Genomic DNA, 27363 nt, shown 5'->3' with positions numbered 1-27363 from the left:
CTGTTGGTGTACTACTGGGCCTCAATGCAAAATCTTCTGCTAGAGGTTGGAAAAGCTCTGTGTGACCATCAAGGCCAAGGCCACTCATATCCCCAAGTGCCACATCCACAGGGCTTTTAAATCCCTTTAGGGATGAGGACTCCACCACTGCCCTGGCAGCCTGTGGTGAGGCTGGACAGCCCTTTCAGAGAACTTTACCCCAAGATCCAATCTAAACCCTTCCTGGTGCTACTTGAAGCTGTTTCCTCTCCTTTGCTTCCTGGGAGCAGAGCACAACCCCACCTGGCTGCCCCCAGGGAGCTGTAGAGAAAGAAGGTCCCCCCGAGCCTCCTTTTCTTCAGGCCGAGCCCCCTCAGCTGCTCATGTGCTCCAGTTCCCCCAGTGTCCTTAAGAACTGACCCCAGGATTTGGGGTGTGGTCTCAGCAGTGGCCAGGGGACGGGCGCTGCCCTGGGTCTGTGTCCACCGCGGGGCTGGTGCAGAGCAGGTGGCATTGCCCAGCCGCGCTCAGTCCAGCCGCCGTTGCCCGACGCCGCAGGGTCTGTGCTCGGGTCTCGCCCCGCACCCAGTGCGGAACTGAAAGCGAAAGCGCCGCTCTGGCTCGCACAACCCCGGAGCTCCCGTTCTGCTCAGAGACCGGTGACGTGCCGGCCGCTCCGCGCCGCGATTGGCCGCGGGTTCCGGCGGGTATAAAAGGCAGAGCGCGGAAAGGGCTGGGGCATTCCGGGAAACGGCGGGGCAGCGAGGAGCGGCGATGGCGCGGGGAGCTCTGGCGCTCGGGCTGCTGGCGCTGCTGGCGCTGCTCGGCCAGGGGGCGGCCGCTGGTGAGTGCCTGGGGTGGCGCGAAGGGTCCTGGCGGGGTTGCGGGGTCCCGGGTCTCTGTGCCCGGGTGAGTGGGTGGGCGAGTGTTGGTGTCGAGGCGATGCCCACCGCAGCCTCGCTTCTCACACGCCCTCGCCCTTATCTCCAGAGATGCCGAAGGTCGAGGTCTACGCGCGTTCTCGCGCTGAGGAAGGAAAGATGAACACCCTCCAGTGCTTCGTCGCTGGCTTTCACCCACCCAAGATTGACATCCAACTCCTGAAGAACGGGGAGCCCCTTCCCGACGTCCAGTACGGAGACTTGTCCTTCAACGAGAAGTGGCAGTTCCAGCGCCTGGTCCATGCGCCCTTCATTCCCACAAGGGGTGATGACTTCGTTTGTAGGGTGGTGCATTCCACCATGCCGGAGCCACGCAGTTACCGATGGGGTATGCTGTACCTTCCCTCCTCCTTGCTGGAGCTCCTTGTTCTATATCCATGCCGTCTCTGTTCCTTTTCCTGGGAAGTACGGTGTTGTAACGGAGCGGGGTTTGAAGGGCTTGTATTAGAGATAGAAAATTGACTGTAGCCAAAAAGGGAGGACATGTGTTGGTGCTAATCCGTAGGGATTCGGTGATACCGTGCCATCCGATCTCTGTCTTGTGAATTTAACTAGAAGATGTTGGGTGAATATAAAGGCGGATGCAGCGGTCGGGGCTGATGGTGGTAAACCTAGCCTCAGCTATAGCTGAGGACAACTCTGTGGTTCCCACACCGGGGCTGTTTCCGGGGGAAGCCTTGTGGGGACAGCGGAGAGAGGATGTCATTTGACACCGAGCCTAACGCTCTGCGCTTCTTTCCTGCAGAACCAGACTTCTGAGCTGTGCCTGGGGCAGTTCATGGTGAGTTATTCCTATACTGTGTGCCATGCTAGTAAGGGAAACACAGATCCATTTCTGTAGGGGGGGAGGGTTTGAAAAGCTGAGGAACAGAAGCAACCACACCCAAAAAGTAGATAATATTAGTGCTGATTTGGGACACAAAACTCTTCCCGCACCCTTTCTACCCACTTCTTTGGTCCGGTTTTGGCCGTCCCATGCCTACAAGAGTCCTTTGCTCAAAAAAAAAGAGAACTTGGGAGAAAATCTTCTCTGTGTGTTGTTGCTGTGCCAGCTAGATACTGCAGAGAGCTGTCGCAGGTCCCCTAAAGCTCCCTCAGGTCCCGAAGTGCTGTATCCTGTCAGGGGAGGAGCAGGAAGTCACTGTGCTCTGGATCCCTGTGCACAGGGTGGATAGCAGGCTGTGGCAGGGCAGCGCCATGGGGAATTCGAGAAGCACAAACCTGAAACACTTTTGGGTGTATTCACCAGTGTCTCAGTCTGAGGGCTCCAACTTCTTCAAACTACCTACGTGTAACTGATCTGGATTTAGCAATGGGGAAATTCTGCTTTAACACTTGGTAGGGAAAAGAAACTGAATATGTGGGCCAGCTGACATAACTCTGGTTGAAACAGTTATGTGCCCTGTTAGAGGCTGGATAATGATTAACTGTGCCTGGGAAAAGCCTTGACAGGACCCTTACGTGAAACACCCCAGTTCCTGCAGAGCTCTAAAAAGTTGTGTATAGTCACTCCTCTGGTTTGTCACTCACCTTTGGGCAGTGAGGGTGCAAACCTGGCCCCAAGGCAGGGTTTGGAATGTGCTGTGCCCACACAGCACCGTGGCTTTGATTGGTGGGACATTGGTGAGGGATGACAAGTCTGGGTGGAGGTGGGACGTTGGTGACTTCACTGTGGTCTGAGGACGAGAATTTACTAACCTGGCATGGAAAGAGCTGAGAGCAGGACAAACTCCCTGGGGTAGAGAACAAAGGATTATTCTTTGTTGAACTCTGAACTCTACCAAGGAAGGGACAGAAAAGCAAGTTCTGCAGAATTTTTACCTGAATCTCACTGGAAGGTGGTTCTGAAAGGACACTGCAAGTCAGACTGCTCTCAAGAAACTGGTTTTTAGTCCTAAAATAATTACAGTTGAAGATGTCACTAGAGTGACTGATGTCAATCTACTTTCTCCATGCAGATCTGAGAAATCCTTGCAAGACAAAGTCTTCTCAAGCTTGTGTCCATTCTTCATCGTACTCTGAGTGATCAACTTGCTTTCAGAAATTTGCTGATAAACCTTGTTAAAAATCACTTGGCCAGAGCATCAAGGGATCTCTGCAGACTTTTTGAGCATCTAGCTAAAAATGCCCACATTACTGCTTGAAAAACAATGCTCTTCACTGGTCCAAATTTTACAGGATGCTTATACCTTAATAAAATGCTAGTCCTTAAACTGTGTCTTCAGAGTAATTTGACAGCTCAAGCTGATTTCACAGGCTGTGATGGCCGCTGGGTTGTGGGTGGATATGTAGCTCTGGTGGCATGATGGTCAGTTGTGCTTTTTTCCCAATGAGAATATGCAAGAGCACCTTTCCATTAATAAAAAGAGAATTCAAGATTTTTTTTTTTTTTTTGCTAATTTGGTGTCTGCCTGGCTGGAGGCTCCTTTGTGGCTCTGAAGGGAAGGCACAATGTTTAAATAGGGGTAAAGAGCCTTGGGGACATAGGGTGGGACACCCTAAAAGGAGAAATGGCAGGGAATGGTGGTCTCTCCAAGGGGTAGAGCTCTGGCTGATGCATCTTGGAGTGTGTGGTGTAAAGCTGAGCCTGGGGGAAGCAGATGTGTGTATGTTGGTGAATTGCAGTTCTGGTTTTCTCTCTGTGCTTGACCCCATGGAGAAGTGCAGTTGTACCCAAAACAAATACTACTGCCTCAGCTCTACCTTTCCTATCCTCAAGAGCACCAGAATAATGGCTGGGTAACCTCTCTACCAGGAGAGCATCCTAATTAGGACAGGAGTGGAGTCAACTGCAGAAACTGAAGATTTGTGGAGGCAATGTGAAATGACCCTGTCTCCAAAGGACACATCGTCTTCCCATAATGAGGAAGTCTGCCCTGATTGCATCTCTGGGATTTTTATGTTCTTTCTTAAGAAATATCTGGATGGTTTACTCAAAAATCCCCTGCCTGTGGGAGAACAACACATGCCCACACCAGAGGCTGATTTTCTTTTAGATTTCAGGACCATGTTCAGAAATATTATCTCTGTTTTATCCAGTGTCTTGGGTGTTCTGAGGTTCTCGGGATGTTGCTGCGCTGCTGCTGCTGCTGCTGCTGCTGCTAACAGCAGTTCCCAGGGGATGGGCTATCCTCAGAGATATGCTGGGAAGCATGAAGCATAAAACAAGCCTCATTTGTGCTTTATGAAATATAAGCAGTTTTTCTGCTAGCAGTTTCCAGTCAGCAAAATGTAAGGGTTTGGGTTTTTTGGCTTGCTTTTTTTTTTTTTTTTTTTTTTTAACTTCTAGGAGAACAAGGATCGAGTCCAACTCCTAAGTCTGCACAAGACACCCCAAAGCTCCACCATGTGCTTCAGAGCACAAGTCCAAGTGCCCTTTCAGCTCTGTCAGGCTTGGGGCTGCCCGACCACACTGTGGGGGAACAACCTTTCTGTAATATCCGGCTTAAAGCTCCCCGACACAGCTCCAGCCGTTCTCCCTCTCGCCCGGTTTTCCCACCACGGCGTCCCTTCCGGGCAGTTATCGCCTCCTCCTGAGCCCCTCAGGGCCGTTCCCGCCTCCCCTCAGCCCCTCAGGGCCGTTCCCGCCTCAGTCTCCCCTCAGGGCGGTTCCTGCCTCCCCTCAGCTCCTCACGGCCGTTCCCGCCTCCGTCTCCCCTCAGGGCGGTTCCCGCCGCGATGTTCCGCGGGCGCCGCGCTTGGTTCTCGCAGAGCGTCAGCCCGGGCCCGCGGGGGCTGTGGGGTGAGTGGGCCGGACAGCGGCCAAGTGCAGGGGAATCCCGGGGCTGGCAGGGATCCGCGGGGGAGTTGGGAGGAGCACAGCCTTGTCACTACTCTGGGGGAATTAAAAGGGGATCAAAGCCCCGTAATTCCTCAGCTGGACAGAGCAGTGGGGACACAGCCCTGACGCTCCTTCGTAGAGACCCACACAACAGGGCAGAGCATGAGTTTGGCGGTGCCCCCACACTGAGGAAAACCCCTGATCAACCCTCAGGGGAGCAATGGGAGTCCCAAAGCCATGGGGAGCTATCACAGCTTCCACTGCAGGGCCCGTCTCTGCAGCCCCACAGCCAGCTGTCCCCACGGCAGGTCACTCCTGCGTGCCCACCCTCATGTCACTCCCTGTCCCTGCAGCAGACGGCGGCGGGACCACCACCCACTGGCTGGATGCTGACTACCTCTTCAGCAGCGATGCCGCCCACCCCGACACCCGCAGGTGGGCAAAGGAGGCTTTAATGCGTTTAGTGGAAAGTATTAAATGGATATACTGACATTCCGTAAAAATCAAAGGGGTGTTTTTAAAGTCACGGTGTGGATCTACCAGGATCTCATCGCCCAGTGGGGTCAGGAAAACACACACCCACACTAAGTTGTAGATTTCTCAGAACAGAGAAAAACCATCCATGTGTTGAGAGGGGCTTAACTGTGATACATATTAAATTAATTGTGCTGGTTTATTGCCGGCTGTGAATTATATGCTGGAAAATCAGCATTTTAGATGAGGATGCAATTTGGGATACAGTTCCCACAGAAGGAGGAACCTGGTGCTAAAAAGCCAGTTAATGCTAAAAGGGAGTACTGGGGTAAAAATGGATGGAAAAGGGCAAAAATGCTTAATATAAAAAACCAGAGATTTATGGAATATTTGTACAAATATAAGGCAAGTCTTCAGGATCTTCCTTCGTATCAGTGAATATTTGTATTTATTCATTATTTAGTAATGTAAACATATTTATGAGGAAGGAAGCTGCAGTGTTTGTTTTGGGCTTTGCTAGGCTGGACTAAGTAGTTCCTTTTTAACACACCAGTGCTTAAAACTGGCTTCAAATTTTGGAATCTTTCAGCCACCTGCTCCAGCTAAGCAAGGGGAATTCCAATAAACACAGGATAACAACTTTTCTTCTCCAATAACGTTCTGCTGGATCAGCTTGTTCCCCCAGGGCAATTCTGGATAATTTTTAAAAGATATATATTCTATATATATAGATAGTTTCTCATGAAAAAATGTAATCATTATACACATCATTAAACTCAGCAAACAAGATTTACTATCCCTTTAAGGAGGACAGTGAGGGCTGCAGCAGCCTCCACCTCCTCTTCCTTGCTCAGCTGTGTGAACAGGAACCAGTGTGAATAGGAAGGATAATTGCAGAAAAATCCTGGCTTTGCTCTCCCCAAAGTGGTTTCACCTCAAGAGCAGAGTGGGACTGTGTAATCCCTAAAAATACATTTACCTTTTTCCCTATTCCAGGCTGCCCTTGGGAGGTGCTGACAGCCAGGACTGTAAGTGGATGTGTCTCACAGCTAGAAAATCACAGAAAATTCGGTATTTTTGGCAAAAATACCATAGCATGTTTAATGACAATACCCCTCTTAACATTTCAGTTTTGCTTTGCTTCCAGGTTGTGCTGTGGGAACCAGCTCTCTTTCTCTTTTGCAGCATCCACGAGAGCCTCCGTTACTTGGAGGGCAGAGCCACAGTCTTTCACTCCTGTTACCTCTCGGTGTGTGCAGACACTGGCACTGCAGGGGAGCCCTCCGTGCTTCTGGGCCACTTCGTCCTGCCCCCTGCCTGCCTGCAAGAAGGTCAGGCAAAAAATTAATCTGAGGATGTTTTCCCAGGGAAATCCCCTGTGAGTGCAGCCTTAGTGCAAACTAGAACTGACAGTTCCTTAGCTGTAGGGACTTTTCCTTCTGCGTGGGAGTGGCTTTTCCTCCCAGAGGGCAGAATATGATCCATCTATTACTGCAGAATGGCTTGACCTTGAACATTGTCAGGGATGGGGCTGCCACAGCTGCTCTGGGATACCTGTGCCAGGCCCTCACCACCCTCACAGAGAAGAATTTCTTTCCAGTATCCCATCTAATCCTGCCCTCAGTTTGAAACCTTTCCCCCTTGTCCTGTCACTCCAGGCACTTATCCCAAGTCCAGGCCCTGCAGCCTTCTTTGGATGACACTCCCAGCTCTCCCAGTCTAGCTCCAGAGCAGAGGGGCTCCAGTCCTTGGAGCATGTCCATGGCTTTCTCTGGACTCTCTCCAGAAGCTCCATGTCCTTTTGTTGGGGACCTCAGAGCTGGAGGAGCACTGCTGCCAACATTGCCCACAAGCCCAGGACACATGGCTGGATCATATCCATGAGCTTTTAATCTACCAGCACTCCCAAGTACTTCTCCTTGGAGCTGCTTTCAATCTATTCTCGTCCACCCTGATTTTGTGCTTGGGATTTCCCTGGCCTAGGGGCAGGACCTTGCATTTGGGCTTTCCCCAGAGGCACCTGCAGGGTGCAACAGCCACAGTCCTGTTCTTTGATGCTCTCAGTCACTAGTTTTATTGTTCTTGACAGAAATCAGAAGGAAAATTGGCTGGTTTATTTGGGAGAAGGCAGATGCCCTTGAAAAGCAGGTAAGATGAAAAATTTGTACTACACAGGTGTGTGGTGGAGGATGAGCTTGTGCTCAGCAGGGAGCTTTCACAGGAATTCAGGGGAAAAAAAGACAGGGCAGGCAACTCAGGAAGCATTTAAGGATGTCCTTAGGTCATGCAGAAAGAAAATTAAAGAGGTAAAAGCTCAGTTAGAACTTAATCTGACCACTTCTGTAAAGGATAATACTTTTATAAATACTTTAACAACAAAAGGAGGACCAAGGAAAACCTCAACTTTTTTTTGGAGTGTCCATCACCAAAGACTAGGAAAAGGCTGAAGTACTTAACACATTCTTTGCCTGTCTTCAACACTAAGACCAGCTGTATCAGGACAAACAGCCCTCGAGGTGGTAGACAGGGATGGGGAGCAGAATGGAGCCCCAGAAATCCAGGAGGAGGCAGTCAGTGACCTGCTGTGCCACTTAGATGCTCACAAGTCCATGGGTCTGGATGGGATCTATCCCAGAGTGAGGAGGGAGCTGGAGGAAGAGCTTGCCAAGCCACTCTCCATCAATTGTCTTTAGTCCTGGCTCCCTGGGGAGGGCCCAGATGATGGGGTATCAATGTGACACTCATCCAAAAGGGTTGGAAGGAGGATCCAGGGAATTACAGGCCTTTCAGTGTCACCTGTGGCAGGGAAGGTTGCACCTTGAGTGCCATCACATAGCACATAGAGGAAAACCAAGGGATCAGACCCAGCCAGCATTTAGGAGGGGCAGGTCATGGTGGGGAGAATGCACCTGGTGGATGAAGGAAAGGCTGTGGATATGCCTACCTGGACATCAGCAGAGCTTTTGACACCATTTCCCATCTGAATGAGGGGACTGAGTCCACCACTAGCAGATACACAGATGACACCAAGTTGAGTGGCAGTGTGGTTCTACTGGAGGCTAGGAAGGCTCTGCAGAGGGACCCAGACAGGCTGGATCAATGGGTCCTGCACTTTGGCCACAATAACCCCTGCAGAGCTACAGGCTGAGATGAGTGGCTGGAAAGCAGCCCAGTAAGGAAGGTCCTCAGAGTGCTGATCAACAGCAGCCAAATAGGAGTCCAGGTGGCCAAGAATGCCAATGGCACCTGGCCTGTGTCAGTAGTGTGGCCAACAGGATCAGGAAGTTGTTTTTCCCTGTACTGGGCAATGCTGAGGCCCCAACTTGAATCCTGTGTTCAGTTCTGTACCTCTCAACTAAATTCAGGAAGGCCATTTTGGTGCTGGAGCAGGTGCAGCAAAGGGAAGAGAGGGTCTGGAGCACCAGGAACAGCTGAGGGAGCTGGGGAGGCTCAGCCTGGAGAAAAGGAGTCTCAGAGGGACCTTGTGGCTCTGCACAACTCCCTGACAGGAGGATGGTGCTGTGTGGGGGTCAGGCACTGCTCCCAGGGACCAAGGGACAGGATGACACTGCCTTCATCTGTACCAGGAGAGGTGGAGGTTGCACATCAGAAATAATTTCTTCCCAGAGGGGGTGATTAGGCATTGGAACAAGCTGTCTGGAATGACTGGACACAGCCCTCAGTGCTCTGGTCTGGTTGGGTAGGTGGTGATTGGTCACTGGTTGGACTCAATGGTCTTTTCCAACCTAATTGATTCCGATTCCTTGTGCTTGCTGTGCTGTGTGTCCATCCCAGCATGACATCCCAAGGGGGAGAGCAGTGGAGGGATTATCTCCCTTGCCCAGATACATCTGGTCTCCCAGGAGAGTGCTGTTCCACCATTCCAGCTGCCACAGGCTGAGCTCAGCCCTTTGGTGTGTTTTCCTTCATGTCACTGCCCACTCCTCTCAAAGCAACTTCCCAGCACTTTTGAAGCAGGAATGCCCTTAGATTTAAAATTTAACTCTGAATTATGCTTGAAATCATGAGCCCTAAAAATGAATGCACTCAGAGTATGTCCCAGGTGCTCTGCAGGTGACCTAGGGCACAATTGTAACTCATCCTTGCACTGATATTCACAGACCAATGAAAATGTGACAGATGAACCAGAAGCAGCAAGTAATAGCTGTGAGGAGGAAACAGAGGCAGAGGAAGCACTAGACCTGGTTGAGAGGTATTTTCCTACCTTGGGTGGTGGGATTTGTATGCATCCCCAATTCCAGGCAGTCCTATCACATAGGAACTAACACAGATTTTTTTCCCTCCTGGTACAGCAGTGAAGAAACAGACTCTGAAGAACTTGCCCAGGGAGAATTTCCATACCGTGCCCTCCAGAAATACCCAATAAATAACATGGTGACAGGTAAATACACCTGGAAAGGGCTGCAGATGGGGCAGATGGAGCAGGGACTCAGCCCCTTTTCCCTCTGCAGGTTATGCTTCTGCAAGGGACATGAAGAAATACGAGGGAGAACTCCACGACTTTATCCCTGGCACCTCGGGCTATGCAGCCTACTGGGTTCAAAGCAAATTTAGCCTTCACAGCAAGAAGACCAAAATGAAGAGGAAATTGTAAGGAGCAGGTGGCTAGAGCAGCAAAAGATTCACTCTAAGAGCTGCCAGATGATTTATTAATTATCTGAATGCAGCTCAGAGTATTCAATGTGTTATTTAAGTACTGGCTACAGTTATTGCAGTATTTGCTTCTTTAAGTAACTATTTAAACTAAATTTCACAACAAATGTAAATACAGACATTCCTCCTCAAAACACAAAATATTTTCTTTTTATTCCAGGATGAGGTGGTGGTGGTCATTTAACCTATGTTTAGTTTAAGCAAGTTTTCCTTAAAGGGACACACCAAGGTCTCCTTACTTTCATTTAATCAAGGAAATATAAGACTTCTCCCTTACATTTAAGCACTTGAAAGTTACCATTAGGATTATAAAAACCACCTTTTATTGTGGCACAGCCTGTTCCTTGGGCTGTCCACCTGGAAGAAGCATAGGCAAACCTAGGATGGGCTCCCACAAGCTCCAAGGAGCCACCATGGTTGGCTGCCCCAAAGGCAGGAGAGCCTCTAAAAAACAGATTTGCACCTCACACCCCAAACTGCCAGGAAAGAACACAAAAAGATGCTGCCACACACAAAGGTGTTAAATCATCCACATGCCCCAATGCAGCATCCCAGGAACCCACCCTCCCTCATCCCCTGGGTGTCTAAAGAGCAAGGCAGGCTGAGATGGTTTCCTCACGTTTATTGGAAAAGCAACACATAGGGACTGACTCAGAGAGCTCCTCGGGGTGTCTTGAAGTTCATTCCCACTGTGGGCTGTGTCACCTGCAGGTTGGACAGGCTGCCAAAATCCTGGAAACAGCAGAGGAACAATGGGATCAGTCACAGCATCCTGCCCACTGACAGGGGGGCAAGTTCCTCCGGGAAGGTGTGGGAAGTGCTGTGGCAGCACAAAGGGTAGACACAGGTTTTCTAAGCAGGGGAGACCATCCTGCTCTGGAGATTGACTCCCTGGTAAGGGAATTATCAGAATGGATACCCCCACCCTGCTGGTGGCAAAGCCCCCAAGCCTCTGCCCTTCCAAAAGCCACACAAATTAAACCTCCCATGGGACCCCAGATGGAAGGATGCCCTTAACACCATCCAGCCACCCAGGGCAGCAGGTGTGCCACAGACATGTCAGCAGCTGGGCAGGGAACAGTTGTGGCCACTAACCAGGAGCTTCAGCATTTCCTTGGTGTCTGGGTCCACTTCAATGATCTCCTGGTCAAGGGCAGAGACCTGGAGACAGAGGGGAGAGAAAAGGTGTGATTGGTAAAGTCCCACAACTACCTGGGTGTCCCCACGGCCACTCTGGTCTCAGCCCAGTGCTGCAGGGAACAGTTCCAGCAGCAGAGCCAGGAGCATCCTGATGGAACACAGCTTTCCTGACTGAACACTACAAGAGGCAGTAGAGGGAAAAGCCTGTTTTATGGCAAATTTCTGGAAACCGAGGCCCAACCTGCTCCAGGCCAAAGCTGCTAAGGAGCTGGCACTGGACCCTGTACTGCACAGTGATCAGTGACACAGCTGCCTTGTGACACAAGCCCACCATGGTGCCAACAAAGGCTGTCCCACCTCCAGGACCTGTGCTCTCCTGCTCTTTAATCCCAGTAGAACTTCCTCCACCCTCTCCAGACGCCAAAACTCTACAGGTTTCCTTCCCCAAGAGTTATGTAACACTAGGATTTTTCCAAGAAACCACACAGTACAGGTTTGTGTGCTGACACTGCACCAACAGCTGCAGCATGGACATTCCTTCCCTGCTTGGACTCCCTTCCCTATAATCCCTCTCTGGTACCAGCAAAGAAACAGACAGCTCTGCCAGGAGCCACTGGGAAAATTGGGGAAAGGGGCAAGATGTGCTGCACCTGAAGGCTACAAGATTTAGGAGCAATAGGAACATATTCCTGGAACAAAGGAAGCCTTTCTGGACCACCTCACCCAGGTGAGATCTTGACCCCGTCCAAACAGAGGTTTAAGGCAAAGATGTTTTCCCAAAACCATCAATTCTGGGGATGCTACCTGCAGAGCAGGTTTTCAGCCACTCTAAAATAGCATCCTGCTTCCCATCAAATAGTTTTTTCCCGAATTTTACTTTAGAAAAACTAAACCACAAGAAGTCAGCTGCCCTTCCTGTGGCAGGTAGCAGCTTTGGAGGGATCCACATAGGCCCCCTTGATCCAAACACTCCTGTTTCTCCTGGCTGAAGGTTTGTTTTAAACTTGGGACGGTTTATGGAGACACAGAAGGCAGGACAGAGCGATGGGGAGCCTGGAGCCTCACCTCCGGGACGTAGTTGTCCCTCCTCTCCCTCTCCTCCTCCTGCAGTTTGATGGAGATGCCGCGGACAGGGCCCCTCTGGATTCGCTTCATCAGGTGGGTGACATACCTGCGGGGACGCGGGCATTTCCTGGGCTCTCCCAGAGTTCACATCACCCTTCCCCACACCCCAAATCCTGGAACCACGGCAGGATGAAGACAACTGCCACCTTCTACCCCAGCATCATCCCACCACCTCCAGGGGACATCACAGACAAAGTGTCCGACAGCAACAGGGTTTGGGGGAGACACAGACCCCCCCAAACACGGGAAAACTCTCGCACTTCTCTCCCTGCACTATCAATGACCCGGCCACGGGCGGGACCGTAATCACTTTCGAATGCAGGGCCCAGCAGGAACCCCCACGCCGTGCCCGAGTCCCCCAGGACCTCCCGCCTGCCCAAACCCCTCGGGCCCCCCCCCGGCTGCCCAAAGCCCACTGGAGGCCCGCGGGCTCCTCACCCCGCAATCTTGTTGCGCAGCTTCTTGCTGGGGATGATGGCGATCTCCTCGCACACGCGCTTGTTGGTGTGGAAGTCATTCCCTAGGCGCGTGTAGTACTTCTCGATGATCACCCGCGCCGCTTTTTTTTCACCGTCTTCGTCCGAACGCGCCCCTACGCGGGGTGGGCGGAGGGCCGCCGGTCAGGCTCCGCCGAGCTCAGGCCCAGCGCCCCTCTCCTTAGTCCCCCCTTCCCCAGCCATCCCGGCTCCCGCCGCCCCCCGCCGCCCCTCGCCCCGGTCCTTTCTGGTCCCCTCCGCCGCTCTCCGCCGCGAGGGGCGCGGGCCCGCCCGCGGATGGCGGCGGATGGCGAGTCCGGACCCACCATGGCAGCTGCAGGCCGCGGAAAGAGAGCGGAAGCTGGCGGCAGGCGCCGGAAACCAGCGGCGCGCAGCGCGCCCCCTGGCGGCTCGGAGGTTCCCAGCAGGGGCGGAGCCATGGCGGGGCGCGGCGGCGGAGCTCGGCCCTTCCCGCCGCCTCAGGGCTCCACAGCGCCCCCGGCCCCGCAGGGAGCAGCCGCGGAAGGGAAGGCGAGAGAACCCGCGGTGCTAAAGGCACCAGCCCCTCCCACAGCTGGCCTGACAGACAACGCTGGGCACTCACCAACTCGCACCACCCAGCTCTAAAGGAGGAGTGACCACAGCAGGGCTGCTGCAGTTACGTACGGGACGTGGAAGGAGCCAAAGCCCTCCCTGTTCCAGGGACATGGGGCACACAAGGTGGCCGCTGCGGCAGCGAAGCCCAACTCAGCCCTCCCCAGCCCCACAGAGAGCAGCCCCGGCTCCCTCTCCCTCACAGCCGGCAGGAGCAGCGCCCGCTCTGCCACAGCGGGAGAACACCCGCCCCTCCGCCCAGCCTCATTAACTTCTTGCTGCAATTAGGGGAGCTCCAGCTGGAGCCTAGGGGCCCGCAGAGACCTCGGGTAAACGGAACCTGAAAATGCACTGCCCAGCAGATAGAGCTCCCACCTAGAGCATCCACAACTCACAGCTCCATCCATCCCTCCCTCCAAAACACATCCAGACCTCCCCCCCACACCTTCAGGAAGTGACACCACAGCCCTCTGAGCTGTGGAGAACTCCCATGAAGGACACAAGGCACAAGAAAACTGGGGTTTTTTGCTGCAACGTGTTTATTATGTGCCAAAAACTACACCACAGCTTACTCCACACGTCTGTAGGAGAGTGCAGTCTTGCCTGCATATACTACAATGAGGTAGAGACTTCACACACAGCTTCACAAAACCCCACAAAGAGCAGCTGGGATATGCAACAATGCAACATCAGCTCAGCAGGAAAGAAAAAAAAAATCATAGTAAAGAGGGAGAAATTATGACACTGGTTCTTTGGCACACAGCTTCCAATAGAGGGGAAAGTAACAAAATAATAATGATCAGCATAATTAAGGTCTCAAATCCCAGCAGCAGCATTTCAGTCGACTGCACTGATACTCCAAACATCTTGGGAAGGAAAGGAAAAGTACTTGTCCCCTCTAAGAGAAAGGGCTCCCAGGAACCTTCATCATCCACCAAAACGCAGCCCTTTTTTAGCTTGTTACAAAAGAAAAGGTTAAGTCCTGTGACTTTGTGTGATTAAAAACCTCTATCAACCCCCCATAAGTGCAACTTAAAAAAGTGCAACAAACTATTTAAAACTATATACAGCAGCTCAGAGATCCTCATCCCGTCCAGTTTCAAATCCAAAAACAAAAAAAAAGCCCGGCCTGTCCCGTTGCAAACCCCTGGATTTACAACGTCCTGCCAGCAGCCCCCAGACACAAATTGCAATAATGTTAAAAGCTGCCAGGAAAACAAAAAAAATCCCTCATTTCAAACGACTTAAAAACTGTTTTTAAGAGTGTAAAAAGGAACTCGTAAAAACCCTCGAGCGTAAAATATGAAATATGATTTGGTTTAAATGAAGAGCAAAGTCTCCTTGTTGTTACAGTAAAAAACGCCAGCTGAACACCCAGGTCACACCATCCAGGTGGGGGTAAATGAATGGAAAGGCACTGTATGGCAACGGCAAAACAATGACCAATGAGACCTGCGCTCTCTCCACCAGTATTGCAAGGAATGTAAAAAAAGCGCCTTTAAAAAATAAAAAAACCAGGTCAGAGGCGCCTGCGGTGACACCTCCGCGACACATGGCCCTTGGTTGGTTGGGTTTATTCATTTTTGATTTTTGCTTCTCGTCAGCAAACCAGGAACCAAAGTCTGGGAACTGCAGAATGGCTTGAGGGGCACTCCCCCTCTCAAAACACCCCCAAACAAACCCCAACAAAACTCACTGTGCATTAGTGCAGAAACAAAAAGACCAGCAAGTGCAAACATGAATGTAAGATTTTTGTTTTTTCCCCGTCAGTCCTCAGGAAGAACGTTCCCAGCCGGGCCTGGCTCCGGCAAGGCGCTGCTGCGCTCTCCTGGTGGCAGGTTCTGCCAGGACTCTGCCGGCCCCACGCCTCTGCGGCCCCTTAGCTGGAGTCCCGGCTCTTCTGGTTGCGCATCAGCGGGCGGGTGGTGGCGCAGCAACCTCCATGGAGTGCTGCCAATGCCAGCACGAGCGGCAGAAATACTTGAAGCAGATCTGTGGGCAGAGCACAAGGGCAACACTGCAGCCTCCCTCACTGCCTGGTTTTGCAGCCCTCACCAGCACGGTGGATCCGTGGGTTGGGAGAGAATGAATGCCAGTGATGCTGTGGAGGGTCTGTTGTGCCCAGCTTCCATCTTTTGGACAGGTTTGAACATCAGGCCCTGGGCACTGGGGCAGCTGTTGAGCTTGCCAGGGCTCCCCACCACACTCCTATTCCCTGCTCATATCCTATCCCAGCTCTGCAGGAAGCTGCCAGAGCCCAGCCAACCTCCTTTGCCTGCAGTGAGGCAATGTCAGCCAGAGTTCCCCGTGCCTCAGCCAGCCCCAGGGGCACGCACCCCAACCCCAGCTCATCATGGCTCACAGAGCAGCAGCCTCCCCTCAGGGGCACCAGTACTTCCCACACCAGTTCCCAGTGCTGGCACAGAACCAGCAAGCTGCAGCAGCCCTAGCTCAAAGCCAGGTGGACACTGCCTGCCTGGGCCTCCTGACAAGAACCAGAATTAGCCTCCTCAGGATGGCTGCACCTCCCCCAAAACAAGGCCATCCTCCTCCCAGATGGGCCTCATCTTGCCCACTGGGCAAGGGCCAGTGTATATATCCCCAAACCCAGCAGCAGGGCCTGCTCCTCCTTGAGAAAACCCCTGAACACAAGCTGCAGAACTGCTCTTACCTGGTCTCTGCAGAAGAATGGGCCAGGATGGGCATTGCACACTTGGCACATGGAATCCTCCAGGTATGGGTCAATCTGAACCTGCAGGAGGAGGAGCAGTGGGCATGGATTGACTGCCCTCTCCCTGGGTACCTCAAACCCATCCCCAGCAGCACCCCTAGGGCTGGCAGAGGAGCAGCCCCACTTCATGCTGCTTGAGCAGGAATATGGGCCAAGCCCATGAACACTGGTGCTCCCAGCAGCACCACCCATGACACAGGCCCCTCCATGTGCTGCCTCACCAGCCCCACTCACCTTCTTGGTAAACTTTGTGGTTTTGATCTCCACAAATGCAGCAGTCACAGCCTTCAGGTAACTGCGCTGGTTGTTGAAGGTGACACGGCCTGACCCTGGAATGAGCCAGACAACAACAGTTAGAGAGGAACAGCAGAGATCAAGAGAGAACCACTGTCAGCACCACCCTTTCCCCAGTGCCACTCAGACAGGGGAACAGTTTTGACAGGGATATGGTATCCAGGGCTTGGGGACTCTTCCTGCCTCCTTCTCCAGGCACACATTCCCAGGAGAAGCAGGAATACACACTACACCTGAAATATGCCATTGCTGAGCTGTCTCAGCAGCTTTTATTTCCAGCCTCCCCCTCACCCCAGAGCCCTGTGTTTTGCAGTCTCATTGCTAGTCAGCAGCATTCCAGCACTGCTCGCTTCCAGCCACATTCTGCTAAGCTCCAGGTCTGACACTGGCAGATCTCTACAGCTCAGCCACAGGACTAAGTGCCACTCAAAACCCATCCATTCCCCTCCCAAAGCAATGCACAGGACACAGGCAGGAGGGCCTGGGTCCACTTTGGGGTTACAGGAGATGCCCTCAATCAGCACAACCAACCAGGGCACAGCTTAATTACCAAAACTGAACTCTGACTGCTGTGACTTCAGGACAGCTCTAAGGGTGGAAGTGTTGGGAGATGGATATTGCCCACTTGGAGCAACCTGGGCTCTGCATGAACCACAGGAGGTTGGGGTCATACAGTGGGATATCACAAGGCCAGAACAGGGATGTTCTGTGACACCTCATCCACAGTCACACTGAGGATTTGTTTAAAGTCTCATACTCACATTCCCACCCTCCTTGAGACTGCCCCCCTAAAAGCATTTCAGGGGCTTTGCAGCACCACATGCATGTCCTAAAGGAGAAAAGCCTGACTGCTGTCCAAGTACAGTGACAAGCTCTGACACTGTTACTGCCTGGCAACACCAGGTCTCCCCAGATCTGTGACTTGCTTCAGCCTGAGCCTGGAAAGCCGATCCTCAGGTACAAGCTGTGGGGTTTTTCCAACAGACCAGCCACCTCAGTGCTGTCCCCTGGCCTGTCAGGTCTCCAGGGAGGTACACATATACCTCAAACATACCATGTTTCAGCTCTGGTGACAAGAGCCCAAGAGTGGGTTAAGACCCACAGCTGTCTCTGCCCTGGGAATGGAAAAGCAGCTACAACAGCATCCAACAACTACTAACAGCATTGAACAAGGACAGAGAAACCTCAACAATGCCTTAAGGCATATTCAAAACTTCAGGCTGCTCTGGAATGATCCAGGACCTTCCAATTCCCAGGCACATCAGGTCTATCAGCCCTCTCCAAAGCTGGTCTTGTCCCCCTCAGGGCCAGGAGATAAGAAGCACAGACTGTAGGAGAGTCAGCATCTGCTTGAAGGACAAGCCAAGGGCACGCTGCAGCCATGAACCACCAATCCCAGCAGAACCATCACTTACCTATGGGATACTTGTGCTTGTCAGTGTCAATGCCAGCATAGACCACTCCTCCAAACAGGTCGTACATGACAGCAGCCAGGGCCTCTGCATTCAGCATCCCGTGCAGGGCCCCCACGAACACCGTCTTGCTGGGGTCCAGCCGCTGCGAGGGGCTGCGCACGAAGTTGCTGTCGGCCAGCACCCACGGGATCACCTGCACCTGCAACCAGCAACCCCTGAGCCTCAGACTTCACCCCAAGCTCCAAATGTAACCTGTTATCTATTGCTGCTCAGGGTCCACATTCATCTAGAGCTCCGGACAGCCCACAAGGGGCCAAAACCAACTCTGCTTCCAGCCACACTAGAACCCAAGCCAGCAGTTTCCTGGGGATAATCCACATCCCTCCACCAGTATTTACAGCCCAGTCAGGTACCTCCTAGCACAGGAGCCAACATGGAGTTGGAGTGGAACACTGGAATAATCACCCAGTGCCAGCTCCATCATGAGCTCCCATCTGCTCTATAGCTGATGGTGGTCTCTGGAGAGAGGCTTCTGGCAGAACTGAATCACCGAGCACAGAAGCACTTCCAATTGCCAGACACCAGGAGAGCTGTCTACAGCACAATTAGTTTGTGCCTGTCTAGATTACAAGCCACATCTCAATCCTGTAAATCCCTGAATTCAGGCAGTTGTCCATGATCTGAGGTCCCCCTTTCCTACAAGTCCAAGCAGAGCCTCTGGCATCCCCAACACCCTCAAAACACAGGTCAGCCAGTGAAGGCCATGCTGGAGAGCAGCCTAGGATCCAAAATACCTGCCTGCTGAGCAAAGGAGGCCTAACAAAGCACCTGAGGGATCCCAGTCTGCCTCTGCAAGCAAAGGTGTGATGGAACCAGCACAGAGCAGTCAAATACCTGTTTCTGTGCTCTGTCCCAACTAACTGAGGCCTGAAGGCAGGGTCTGCCACCAATCCAGAAACTCCAGGTTGGTTTCCATAAGCTGGTGTGAGGGACACAAACACTGAGCTGACACACTGATCCCTACCACAGGCACAGAGCACTCAGCCAGTCGGGAGCCAGCATGCCTTCAGCTGCTATTCCAGCCCTGCTTTCCTTTCCTCCAGGGATCTCCCTCCACATGCCCTGCTGCCAGAGCTGCTCTCACAGCTCTGCTCACCTCTTTGCAGCGCATCCTGCGGCTGGACATCTTGAAGTAGTACTCACTGAGCCCATCAGGGCTCAGCAGGTCCTGGGAGCACGCCTGGAGCAGCGCACGCACCGACTTCTCCGACTCAAACACCAGGTAGACATATCCTTTGGAAGGGAAGGGAAAGAAGCAGCTGTCAGAGCTGTGGTGGAGGAGGAACAGATCACCCCAGTTTGCAGACATCCTCAAAATCACGCTTGGGTGCCACCTGAATTATCTGTGTGGCAGCTCTTGCTGTTCCCAGCAGACTCTTACATATAAGCCAAGCTGGGAAGAGCCCAAACCCAAGCACAGCAGAATGAGCAGGATGCCCAGGTCCAGGGCCATGTGGGCCACTGTCTGTCATCCACAAACTACACCTGGACATGTGAGGTGGGCACCACCAGCCTGGCCACAACAAGGTCTGCAAAAACATAGACCTTACTTCATATTTAGGGTGGCCTGGCTCAAATACAGTCCAGGCTTTTAAAGTCCCTGAATGCCAGGGACTCCACTTCACACTGTTCTGGTGACTGAATGAGGCCATCAGCCCTCCAAACCAGCCATTCCCCACCCAGTAACTAATTCCTGCTCACACAACACATCAGCCCAGCTGCACATGCTGGCAGTGGGGGCAGCAGCTGTTCTGGAGCCACAGCCCTACATGGGGCTCCCAAAAACACCCAAGGAGAGTTCCCCCAGCCCACAGTTCTGTCCAACCCTGCTATGGATGGGTGAGGAGGCTGGGTTTGTGGTGCCAGTGCTCTGCAGTTCAGGTGCAGACCCAGGTGAGGACAGGACATTACCCAGGTGCTCTTTACCAACCAGTCACCAGCATGCAGCTGTACTATCCCAGCATCCGTGCTGTAACATAGCATGGGAAAAAAGTAACCCTACCGTGTTTGGTATTACCTTTAGGCATATTACCTTTGGGAGGACAGCGTGGGTGTTTGCCATCCTTACCAGGCCACTCCACACTCAGGGAGCCAAAAACACGGAAAGTGTTGATCAGCCCAGCTACAAACAGAAGGAGAGAGGTCAGTGTCCCCTACTGACCTGAGAAAGCTCTGTTCCCAATGTCAGCACCCAAGGGCTTGGTGTGGGGCCTCACCTTCCAGGGGCTGCTCACCTTCTGTAATGTCCCATGGGACTCCTCCCAGGAACACTTTGCAGGAGTAGACAGGGTTCTTGTAGTTTCGGGGAGGCAGCTGCCCACTCCAGGTGCAGGTTGCTTCATTCACAGCTTGGAGAAGACCAGTAATATTCAGTACAGGATCATTTACTTCTCACCCTCCAACAGGTCCCCCCATATTCCCCAATTACAGGCTGAGCAGAGCTGCACAGCCACAGACAGCTGCCCAGACCCACCTGTTTTCTTGGCAGGTAGAGCCAGAGTCAGGCTTGGGCCTGGAACAAACTCTGTTCAGCCAGTGTCTACACAGAGACCACCTGCCCTCCCTCAAGTGTGGGACCATCCCCTGGACCCCCCCTGCACTCACCAGCTGCCTGCCGATGAAGCCGGGCTTCTCTTTCAATACTGAAGGGGTCTTCTGGAGAGTCCAGAAGGTCCCAGGAAGGCCACACAGATGCTCCAGGCCATCTTTTTGATGCACTGGCCGGGGAGGAAGTTACTGCAGCCAGGGCAGCTTGGTCTTGATCCAGCTGGGATCCCACTCCCATCTTCAAGGGGTCTCTCGACACCCCACTGAGAGGCAGGAAGGGCAGAGGAGGGGATATGCGAAGGCTTGACTGCAAGAGAAAGGCCACACTGAAATCCAGCTCTGAGTAGGGGCACAATGCCACAGGTGAGGCATCACACTGGGGCCCTGCCCTTGCCCATGGCAAGAGAGCTGTCAGGGATCTCCTGAGACCCTCTGAGGCCTGGCAGAAGCAAGAAAGCAACAGCCCCAACACATCCTGGCACCCTAGGAAAGCCCTGGGCCATTCTCTACTGAACCCACGCCTATCATCAGCAGCAAGGATTATTAAGCAGGAGGCACTTCACAGACCACCAGGTCAACACCTACCCCTGGCCATACAGCCTCAAGAATAGTGTCACCCTGGGGAACACCAGGCACCCCAGAAGGAGCCTCAGGCTCTGTGCTGTGCCTGCAGTGGGTAGGGCCTGCTGGAAGTGCCCATGGACTCTGCAGGTACCAGCTGGATCTAATCCTTACAGCCCAGCTCCAGGGCTGCCTGACCAGGGAGTGGGCACCATGAACTGCAGGCCCCTCCCAGGGCAGCAGGAAGGAAAGCTCAGATTAATGGAACAGCAGGGAAGCAAAACTCTGCACAGCTCAGTGCCAGCTGTGCTGCAAATCTGTCCCTGGGCTGCCACAGCAGCCACCCACACCAGGGCCATGCTGAGAGTCCTGCCCTTTACAAACAAGGCCAGCAGAGAGCCCTGTGTCCTGCACCACCTGCCACCACCACTGCCTGGGTGCTGCAGGCACTCAGCGCAGCCTGCTTCTCCAGGGTGGATCACAGCAGAATCAACCCCACATCCAGTCAGCTCTGTCCTTCACACCCACCCCAACACAGGGATCAAGGCCACAGTCACACCACAACAGAGCCTGGAACAGCTCCTGGCTTTGTCCTTCTGTGCCAAGGCCAGGCCATGAAGCAGCATCCCAGAGCTGGCTGGAGCCAGGCTGTCCTGCTGGCACCCAGAGCTGCCACTTGCACCCAACCCCAGCAGACTGGGGCAGCCAGACACTCACTTGCTCCCTGCCTCTCAAATTTAGCTGTGCTTTAGGGAATGAGAGCAGGCTAGACACAGTTTGCTCTAGAAGAAACCACCCTAAGATAGAGAAGTGCAGTCAGCAAACAGGAAGAGCAATGAAAGTCAAGGACAGTGGCTCCTGAGAAGCCCAGGCTGTATCAGCCACCTTTCTGCTGGGATCAGGGCACAGACACAGCCCTGCCACACACCAGCTCAAGCACCCAATATCCCTCTGGGAACTACTGTAACCCAGTAAGGCTGCAAGCACAGAGTAAAAAAGCCAGAACATTAGAAATAAAAAAATACAAGGATACTGCTGGCTTGTGCTGAAGGACTGCATGGGCAGCCTTTCTCCCATACCCTGGGCTGTGCCAGTATGTGCACAACTGCTCCTCCCAGCGTTCCTCCCCTTCCTGAGCAGGCAGGGCTCTAGCTGGCAGCTGAGTGTTTCCCTGCTCTCCCCCATCCCCCCCCCCAAAAAAAAACAACCAGAAGAGCAAAACCTCAAGACCCAAACTTACAATCAAGTCTGAGAGGTGGTCAGAGCCAGAGCTGAACCCACTGGTGTCCGAGTCCGAGGGGCTGCTGGAGCGCGAGTCCAGGAGGGAGCGCGAGTTCCTCAGCGATGGTGTGGAGAACTTCTCTGGCAGGTCTGAACCAATGGGGTCCAAAGGCAGAAAACCCAGTGGGGGCTTCCCCAGGACGTTCCCAAGAGGGTTACTCAGCATGCTGAGAACTGCAACAGAGAGGGACAGAGTCTGTCAGGGCTGCAGCACAACACTGCCCCTTCCCCTGGCTCCAGTGGCCCAGGAGGCCACCAGGCTCCTGTCAGTGCACAGATGTCATGTCTGGGAGGTGGCACTGCCTGCTTGCCATCACTGAACCCAGACAGAACTGCAGAGAACAGAGAATCCATTTAATCTGGAAGAAGTTCAGAGGTCCCACATCCCAGATTATGGACCTCAGAAGACCTCTGGGACAGGGCCCTCTGCCCAGACCATGCCATCCCCTGCACCTGCCCTGGAGCAAGCTGGCACTCAGGGGGACAGCTCCCCCTGGGATGGGGGCACACACAAGTGGGAGGCACACCTGGCCCACCAGCATGAATTTTCAGACTGAGATGGGACACTGCTCACATCACCCCTGCCAGGAGCTGGCTGTGAGCAGCCAAGAGGGTGCCAGCCAGCCTTGGCTGCTGACAGAGGCTTCACCATCCCTGGTGTGTGCTCACAGCAGGTCTGTCTGGTCAGCCCTCTGCCCCAGAGCCTGCAGACAGGGATGTGTCAGACTGCTTCCCTCACACTGCAGGTTTTCCTCCTACTCAGGAGAATCCAGAAAAACATCTCCCTACAAAGAGAGCTGCTTCTGAGCAGAGGACCAGGCCATCCAAAGGCCATGAAGCCACATCCTGGTCAGTCATGTGGGGGCAACTGCCACCCACAAGAGGGAATGTAGGGCAGGGAGCCCACAGGGGCACAACACCAGCCAGTCTACTCAAAAATAGCAAGTCTCAGCAAGCTAAATGTGTACCCAAACCAAGTGAAAAGAGCAAAGCATTCAGAAATGGTTTTAATCATTCACAGGCTGCAAAACAAGGCAGCTTGCCCTGAAGCTTTCAGCAAAGCAAATTCAGGATCCATTTGAGATCCTCCAAGCCCTAACTGATCTCAGCAAGCTGAACCACAAGGTTTTAACCCAGATTTTCAGCAACTCCCATGCAGGTGAGGATTAATAATCCAAGCCACCAGCCAAACCAGGAGAATGACACCATCATGCTCGAGTGCACTATGGTTAGACACCAGCACAGTGTGGTGTCAGCACCAGGGAGAGCTGCTGAGCACGACTGAGGAGAGATGCTGGGATATACCCATCCAAACTGCATTATCCAATGGCACACCTGCCCTGAAGCTGGCATCTCCAGCCCCACACTTGGGGAAAAACCTCACCACCCCAACAGCAACTTCATACAGATACAGGTGGGTCCTTTACTTGAAGCATCTCCCTCAATTCTAGGCAGAGCCCTCAGCAACAGTAACAACACCTTCTCAAATCTGCAGAGCCTCATCCCTTCAGCTACACATCATGGGACTAGGAACTCACCTGTGACCACACTGAGAAAGGGCCCTCCTGGACAGGCAGCACCCAGCCCTGCAGCCACAGGGAAATCCTGGCCAGCCCAGCAGTCCTTACCTGGGCAGAGCCAGCCAGCAGGAGCCCTGGCACCAAGGGAATGTGACAGAGCCAGGGAGGAGATGCTCCCTCCTAGTCACAGCTCCAAGCAGGACACAGCATCTCCCAGCCCCAGCGAGCCGCACTCTGCTCTGCCGACTTCCCTGAAGCCACGTGATGTGTTTAAAAATACAGCTGGCGTATTGTTCTGGGGAGACAGCTGAATCTGTCCAACAGGCTCCAAAATCTGATTAGTCACTAAACGGCACAAGAGGCAGAGCAAAGCAGCTGATCCCACAGCCCCGAGCCCTGCTGCCAACAAACGCTCCCGCGCTGACGCCCTCCTTCCCCCGGCAGCGAGCACCGTGGGCAGCCCTGTGCTGACCCCAGCTGCACAGCATTCCAGAGACCTGCTGCAGCTGAGGCCAGGCACACTGCCACCACATAATGCTGTCCTGCCCCACATCTCCTTGTCAGCAGAGATGTGGAATCAGAACTCTACTTAGGATGCAACAGCAAAGGGTTTGGGGCTCAGTGGGAGCTCCCAGTGGTATTACAGGGTCCAGCTGCTCTGCCCAATTTATGTCTCCCTCATCTCCACCACCACATATGCATTTCTCCCATGATGTCTCAGCTCCCACAGCAGCTACAAAACCAGTAAGGCCAGTAGAAGCACACTGAAGTGTGGCAGGATTACTGGTCTTTTAGAAGGATCTACTGTCTGGGCATCTACCAACACACAAAACCCTGCTGGCTTCAACTGCCCTAATCCTAACCTCACATCCTGGACAAGTGCTGGCATCCTGCTGTTAACACAGATGGATTCCATCCAGTCCAGCAGCTTTGACAGCTCTGTACTGGCAGCACTTGATTACACACTCTACAGGACAAACTGAGCTTGTGGGCGACCCCACATCCCCCCAGTATGCCTGACTCAGCTTCACCTGGTACCCACAGCTGCTCACAGGGACATTGGGTGGAAAAGCCATGAGCCAAACTCAGCCATTTCCTCTTTTATCCCTGCTCAGTGACCAGGCTGTGTGGTCTAGGTAGCCTAGGAAACACCTGCATGAGACATGCAGATCCTATTCCTCAGCACCATCCCAAAGGCATCCTGCTCTAACTCCCTGCTCCAACCCACCTAACCCCTCCTGAAGAATGGGGCACAAGAGCCCAGTACAGGCTGCCCCCTAAAAAAAAAGCCTTCAAGGCACTGGGGCCATGCTTCTCCCTGGGGAGCTGGCTTTGTCTCCCCTTCCAAGCAGACAGCTCGCATAAGGTAAAAAAAATATCATTCCCAACACACATGCAAGATGCATCAGCAATTCCTGGAGTCAGAAACATTCCTGAAAGTCCCAAAGTGAAAAAGCAAATATCATGGAACTATTCATGGTAAGAAAAGAACATGAGTACATAGAAGTATTTTTCACACCTAGAGGGGAAATTTTAACTCAGGGGTCAAAATGACTCCCATTTACTCCTTGCACACTAAGAGCTTCTAGAACTTTTCCTGCCTCAGCTCAATGCAGCAAGGAAGGCACACAGCCATGCTCCTCTGCAGGGGACAGCAGAAAAGGAGCTTTTAATAGAATCTAGGCACTGACTTTTGACTCACTGCTGCAGCTCTAACACCTGACACAGAGCCAGCATGCTCCACTCCATCTCTGGGCATGCCAGCCCAGCACAGGCAGGTTTGAGCTCTGTGGAACAGCCATGACACCACAGGGCATTGCCAGGCCTGGTCAAGCAGCATTTTTTTAAACTACTCCTCCTCCCCTGCCAAGCTTTCCCTAGCAGCCACTGTTTGGATACACCATTACTCCTGCATCACCCCAGGCCCCAAAAGAGGCCCAGGGCAGCTCACTCAAGACTCTCAGACCCATCATACCTGAGCCAGGCACTCAACAGAAACAAGCAGCTACACTGAGCCCACATCTCAAGCTGCTCCACAGCACAAGCTGCAATTCAGAACACACTTTGGGAAAGTGTCCCAACAGCAAGATGTCCAATCCAAGCACTAAAAACAGCTTTTGCTATTCCCTCCACCATTAAGACACACAATTTAAGATTTTCAGCACCTGCCCAGGACCCTGGAGCACATAGTTCTTCCCTGCACACTGTAACTCACAGCCATTTGATTTGCAGACCTTTCTAGTAGCTTTGCCCATGCCCATTCTGTAAAAGATGAATGTAAAGATGAACCCCCAGGATTGCTGTTGCCAGCAGCTCAGGGAAAAAAGGGCTCTGAGAAAATAACCACTAAGCTGATGACAAATGACAGTTTATTACCTTGGATAACACCTTAAGAGCAATAGGATCATTTAGGCTGGAAAAAACCTCCAATAATAGAGTTCAACCTTTGACCAATCACCACCTTGCCAGCTAGATTAGAGTACCAAGTGCCACATCCAGACACTTCACATGGAGCACCCACTGAAGTTACACCTGATGGACAGAGCTGACCAGAAGCACAGCCACCTCCACACTGCCCTATGAACAAAAAGCTTCAGCTCAGCAGGAGACCACCCAGCCAGCAGCATGAGAGATTAGTGCTGATACTCTTCACTCCCTGGCACACCAGTTTAGTCAAACTACCCAGAAACTGAGTCTTGCCCTGAGCAAAAATCCCTCTTATCCAGCAGATGCCCAGGTGCTTCCACTCAAGTTCTTTCTCCACACTCAGAACAGTGTGAGCTCTCCCATGGCTGAGAACAGCATTTGCCACACAGCCACACCACTGAGTCTGGAGACAGGTGGAGAGTGGGCCAAGGACTCCTGTAGCAGGAGCAGGGTGCCAGGCCCAGTCCTGGAGCTGCCAGCTGTGTCTGGCACCCACAAACTCTGCACAGGCAGCTTGACACCACGCTGGCCATAGCCCCAGGGCCAGGGCAGCACAGGCACTTTTGGAAGTTATGCTGTGGAGATGTGCTCCAGCCTTTTGAAACTCACTGCAGGGCTGGAAAAAGCCTCCTCTGGAGAGTCCAGGACCTGTCTGAGCAAGGCTGTCAGAGTCACCTCTGCAGGCTGGCAGTCCCAGCAAGGTTAGGCAGAGGGACACTGCCATCTCCTGAAGTTAGTCTGCCCAGAGATTACTCAGCACAAGGATGGCAAGCTGTTAAGACCTCCCCCTGCAACCAACTACTACACAGGCTGGAAATCCACCTGCCACCATCTCCCTACAGAGATCAACAGGAATGCTCTTTACCAAAAGAAGCAAGGCAGAAAAGCCACATTTTGGTGACACCTGCCATGCCCAGAGGCTGCAGCACCATATAAAAATGTGGGGCAGGGCAGCAGAGGAGGGAAGCAGTGTGACTGAGACCCTGGAGACTGAATACAGTGCATTTTCTTTTGTCATGCATCAAATAAGCCTGTAAAGTTTTAAAAAAAAGCGCTGATGTCCTAAACAATGGCCTGCTGCAATTCCAGAAAAACAGCTTGTCTGCAGTTTTTACCACCCAGCCAAGCTCTACCCTGGTGGGGTGGGAGCAAGCTGAATGTTTTAGTCAGCCAAAAAGCAGCACCTCCTACAGACACTGAGAACAGACTCCATGGCAAGAGAAACACTTGCATGTCTGAAAAGCAAAAGGGCACCTCGACCACCTCCTACAGATGTAGTTCAGCAGTGACACAGCCAGACAAGCTGCCAAAGTGAGCTGACCCTCCTCACACACAAGCACCAA

General features: G+C 52.9%; 4 protein-coding genes across 6 annotated transcripts in view; 2 read left to right on the top strand and 2 right to left on the bottom strand.

Moving 5' to 3' along the window:
* Positions 1 to 670: 670 nt before the first annotated feature.
* B2M (beta-2-microglobulin) lies at positions 671 to 3300 on the top strand. The gene is made up of 4 exons (XM_079317966.1): positions 671 to 823; positions 970 to 1248; positions 1666 to 1701; positions 2879 to 3300. The coding sequence occupies exons 1-3, from the start codon at positions 754 to 756 to the stop codon at positions 1677 to 1679; spliced, it is 363 nt and encodes a 120-aa protein (XP_079174092.1). The 5' UTR covers positions 671 to 753; the 3' UTR covers positions 1680 to 1701; positions 2879 to 3300.
* A 1175-nt stretch (positions 3301 to 4475) lies between these two features.
* Positions 4476 to 9984, top strand: TERB2 (telomere repeat binding bouquet formation protein 2). Of its 3 annotated transcripts, none has more exons than XM_079317955.1 (7): positions 4476 to 4662; positions 5058 to 5136; positions 6361 to 6506; positions 7265 to 7323; positions 9297 to 9388; positions 9489 to 9577; positions 9648 to 9984. In XM_079317955.1, the coding sequence occupies exons 1-7, from the start codon at positions 4599 to 4601 to the stop codon at positions 9788 to 9790; spliced, it is 672 nt and encodes a 223-aa protein (XP_079174081.1). In that variant the 5' UTR covers positions 4476 to 4598; the 3' UTR covers positions 9791 to 9984. The 3 variants fall into 3 exon arrangements, with proteins under 3 accessions (XP_079174081.1, XP_079174080.1, XP_079174079.1); XM_079317954.1 differs by having other exon boundaries at positions 5055 to 5136; positions 9492 to 9577; XM_079317953.1 differs by having other exon boundaries at positions 5055 to 5136.
* Positions 9985 to 10456: 472 nt separating this feature from the next.
* On the bottom strand, positions 10457 to 13030 carry RPS17 (ribosomal protein S17; the record flags this gene model as incomplete). Its single annotated transcript, XM_079318053.1, is given in 6 exon segments — positions 10457 to 10581; positions 10945 to 11010; positions 12055 to 12160; positions 12553 to 12680; positions 12683 to 12706; positions 12917 to 13030. Coding segments are annotated over 6 exon segments (519 nt in total). The 3' UTR covers positions 10457 to 10500.
* Positions 13031 to 13829: 799 nt separating this feature from the next.
* Positions 13830 to 27363, bottom strand: part of CPEB1 (cytoplasmic polyadenylation element binding protein 1) — a 37293-nt gene continuing 23759 nt past the window's right edge. Inside the window, 11 exon segments of the mRNA XM_079317944.1 lie at positions 13830 to 15105; positions 15107 to 15118; positions 15120 to 15176; positions 15856 to 15936; positions 16150 to 16244; positions 17625 to 17823; positions 18781 to 18917; positions 19717 to 19806; positions 19919 to 20032; positions 20289 to 20538; positions 22033 to 22247. Of these exon segments, the coding sequence (XP_079174070.1) occupies positions 15064 to 15105; positions 15107 to 15118; positions 15120 to 15176; positions 15856 to 15936; positions 16150 to 16244; positions 17625 to 17823; positions 18781 to 18917; positions 19717 to 19806; positions 19919 to 20032; positions 20289 to 20538; positions 22033 to 22247 (1292 nt within the window). The 3' untranslated portion in view covers positions 13830 to 15063.

Source organism: Erithacus rubecula (assembly GCF_903797595.1).
Source record: "Erithacus rubecula genome assembly, chromosome: 14".
NCBI classification, from domain to species: Eukaryota; Metazoa; Chordata; class Aves; order Passeriformes; family Muscicapidae; genus Erithacus; species Erithacus rubecula.
This window is presented reverse-complemented; position numbering and strand designations above follow the sequence as displayed.

What these genes read in the sequence shown, in the direction of transcription:
- TERB2 (XM_079317953.1), top strand. Translation starts at nt 4,599, where the DNA reads ATGTTCCGCGGGCGCCGCGCTTGGTTCTCGCAGAGCGTCAGCCCGGGC. An exon ending in GCCCACCCCGACACCCGCAG is followed by an intron (nt 5,137 to 6,360) that starts GTGGGCAAAGGA and finishes TCTCTTTTGCAG; the next exon opens with CATCCACGAGAGCCTCCGTT. An exon ending in CCCTGCCTGCCTGCAAGAAG is followed by an intron (nt 6,507 to 7,264) that starts GTCAGGCAAAAA and finishes TGTTCTTGACAG; the next exon opens with AAATCAGAAGGAAAATTGGC.
- B2M (XM_079317966.1), top strand. Translation starts at nt 754, where the DNA reads ATGGCGCGGGGAGCTCTGGCGCTCGGGCTGCTGGCGCTGCTGGCGCTG. An exon ending in CGGCCAGGGGGCGGCCGCTG is followed by an intron (nt 824 to 969) that starts GTGAGTGCCTGG and finishes CCTTATCTCCAG; the next exon opens with AGATGCCGAAGGTCGAGGTC.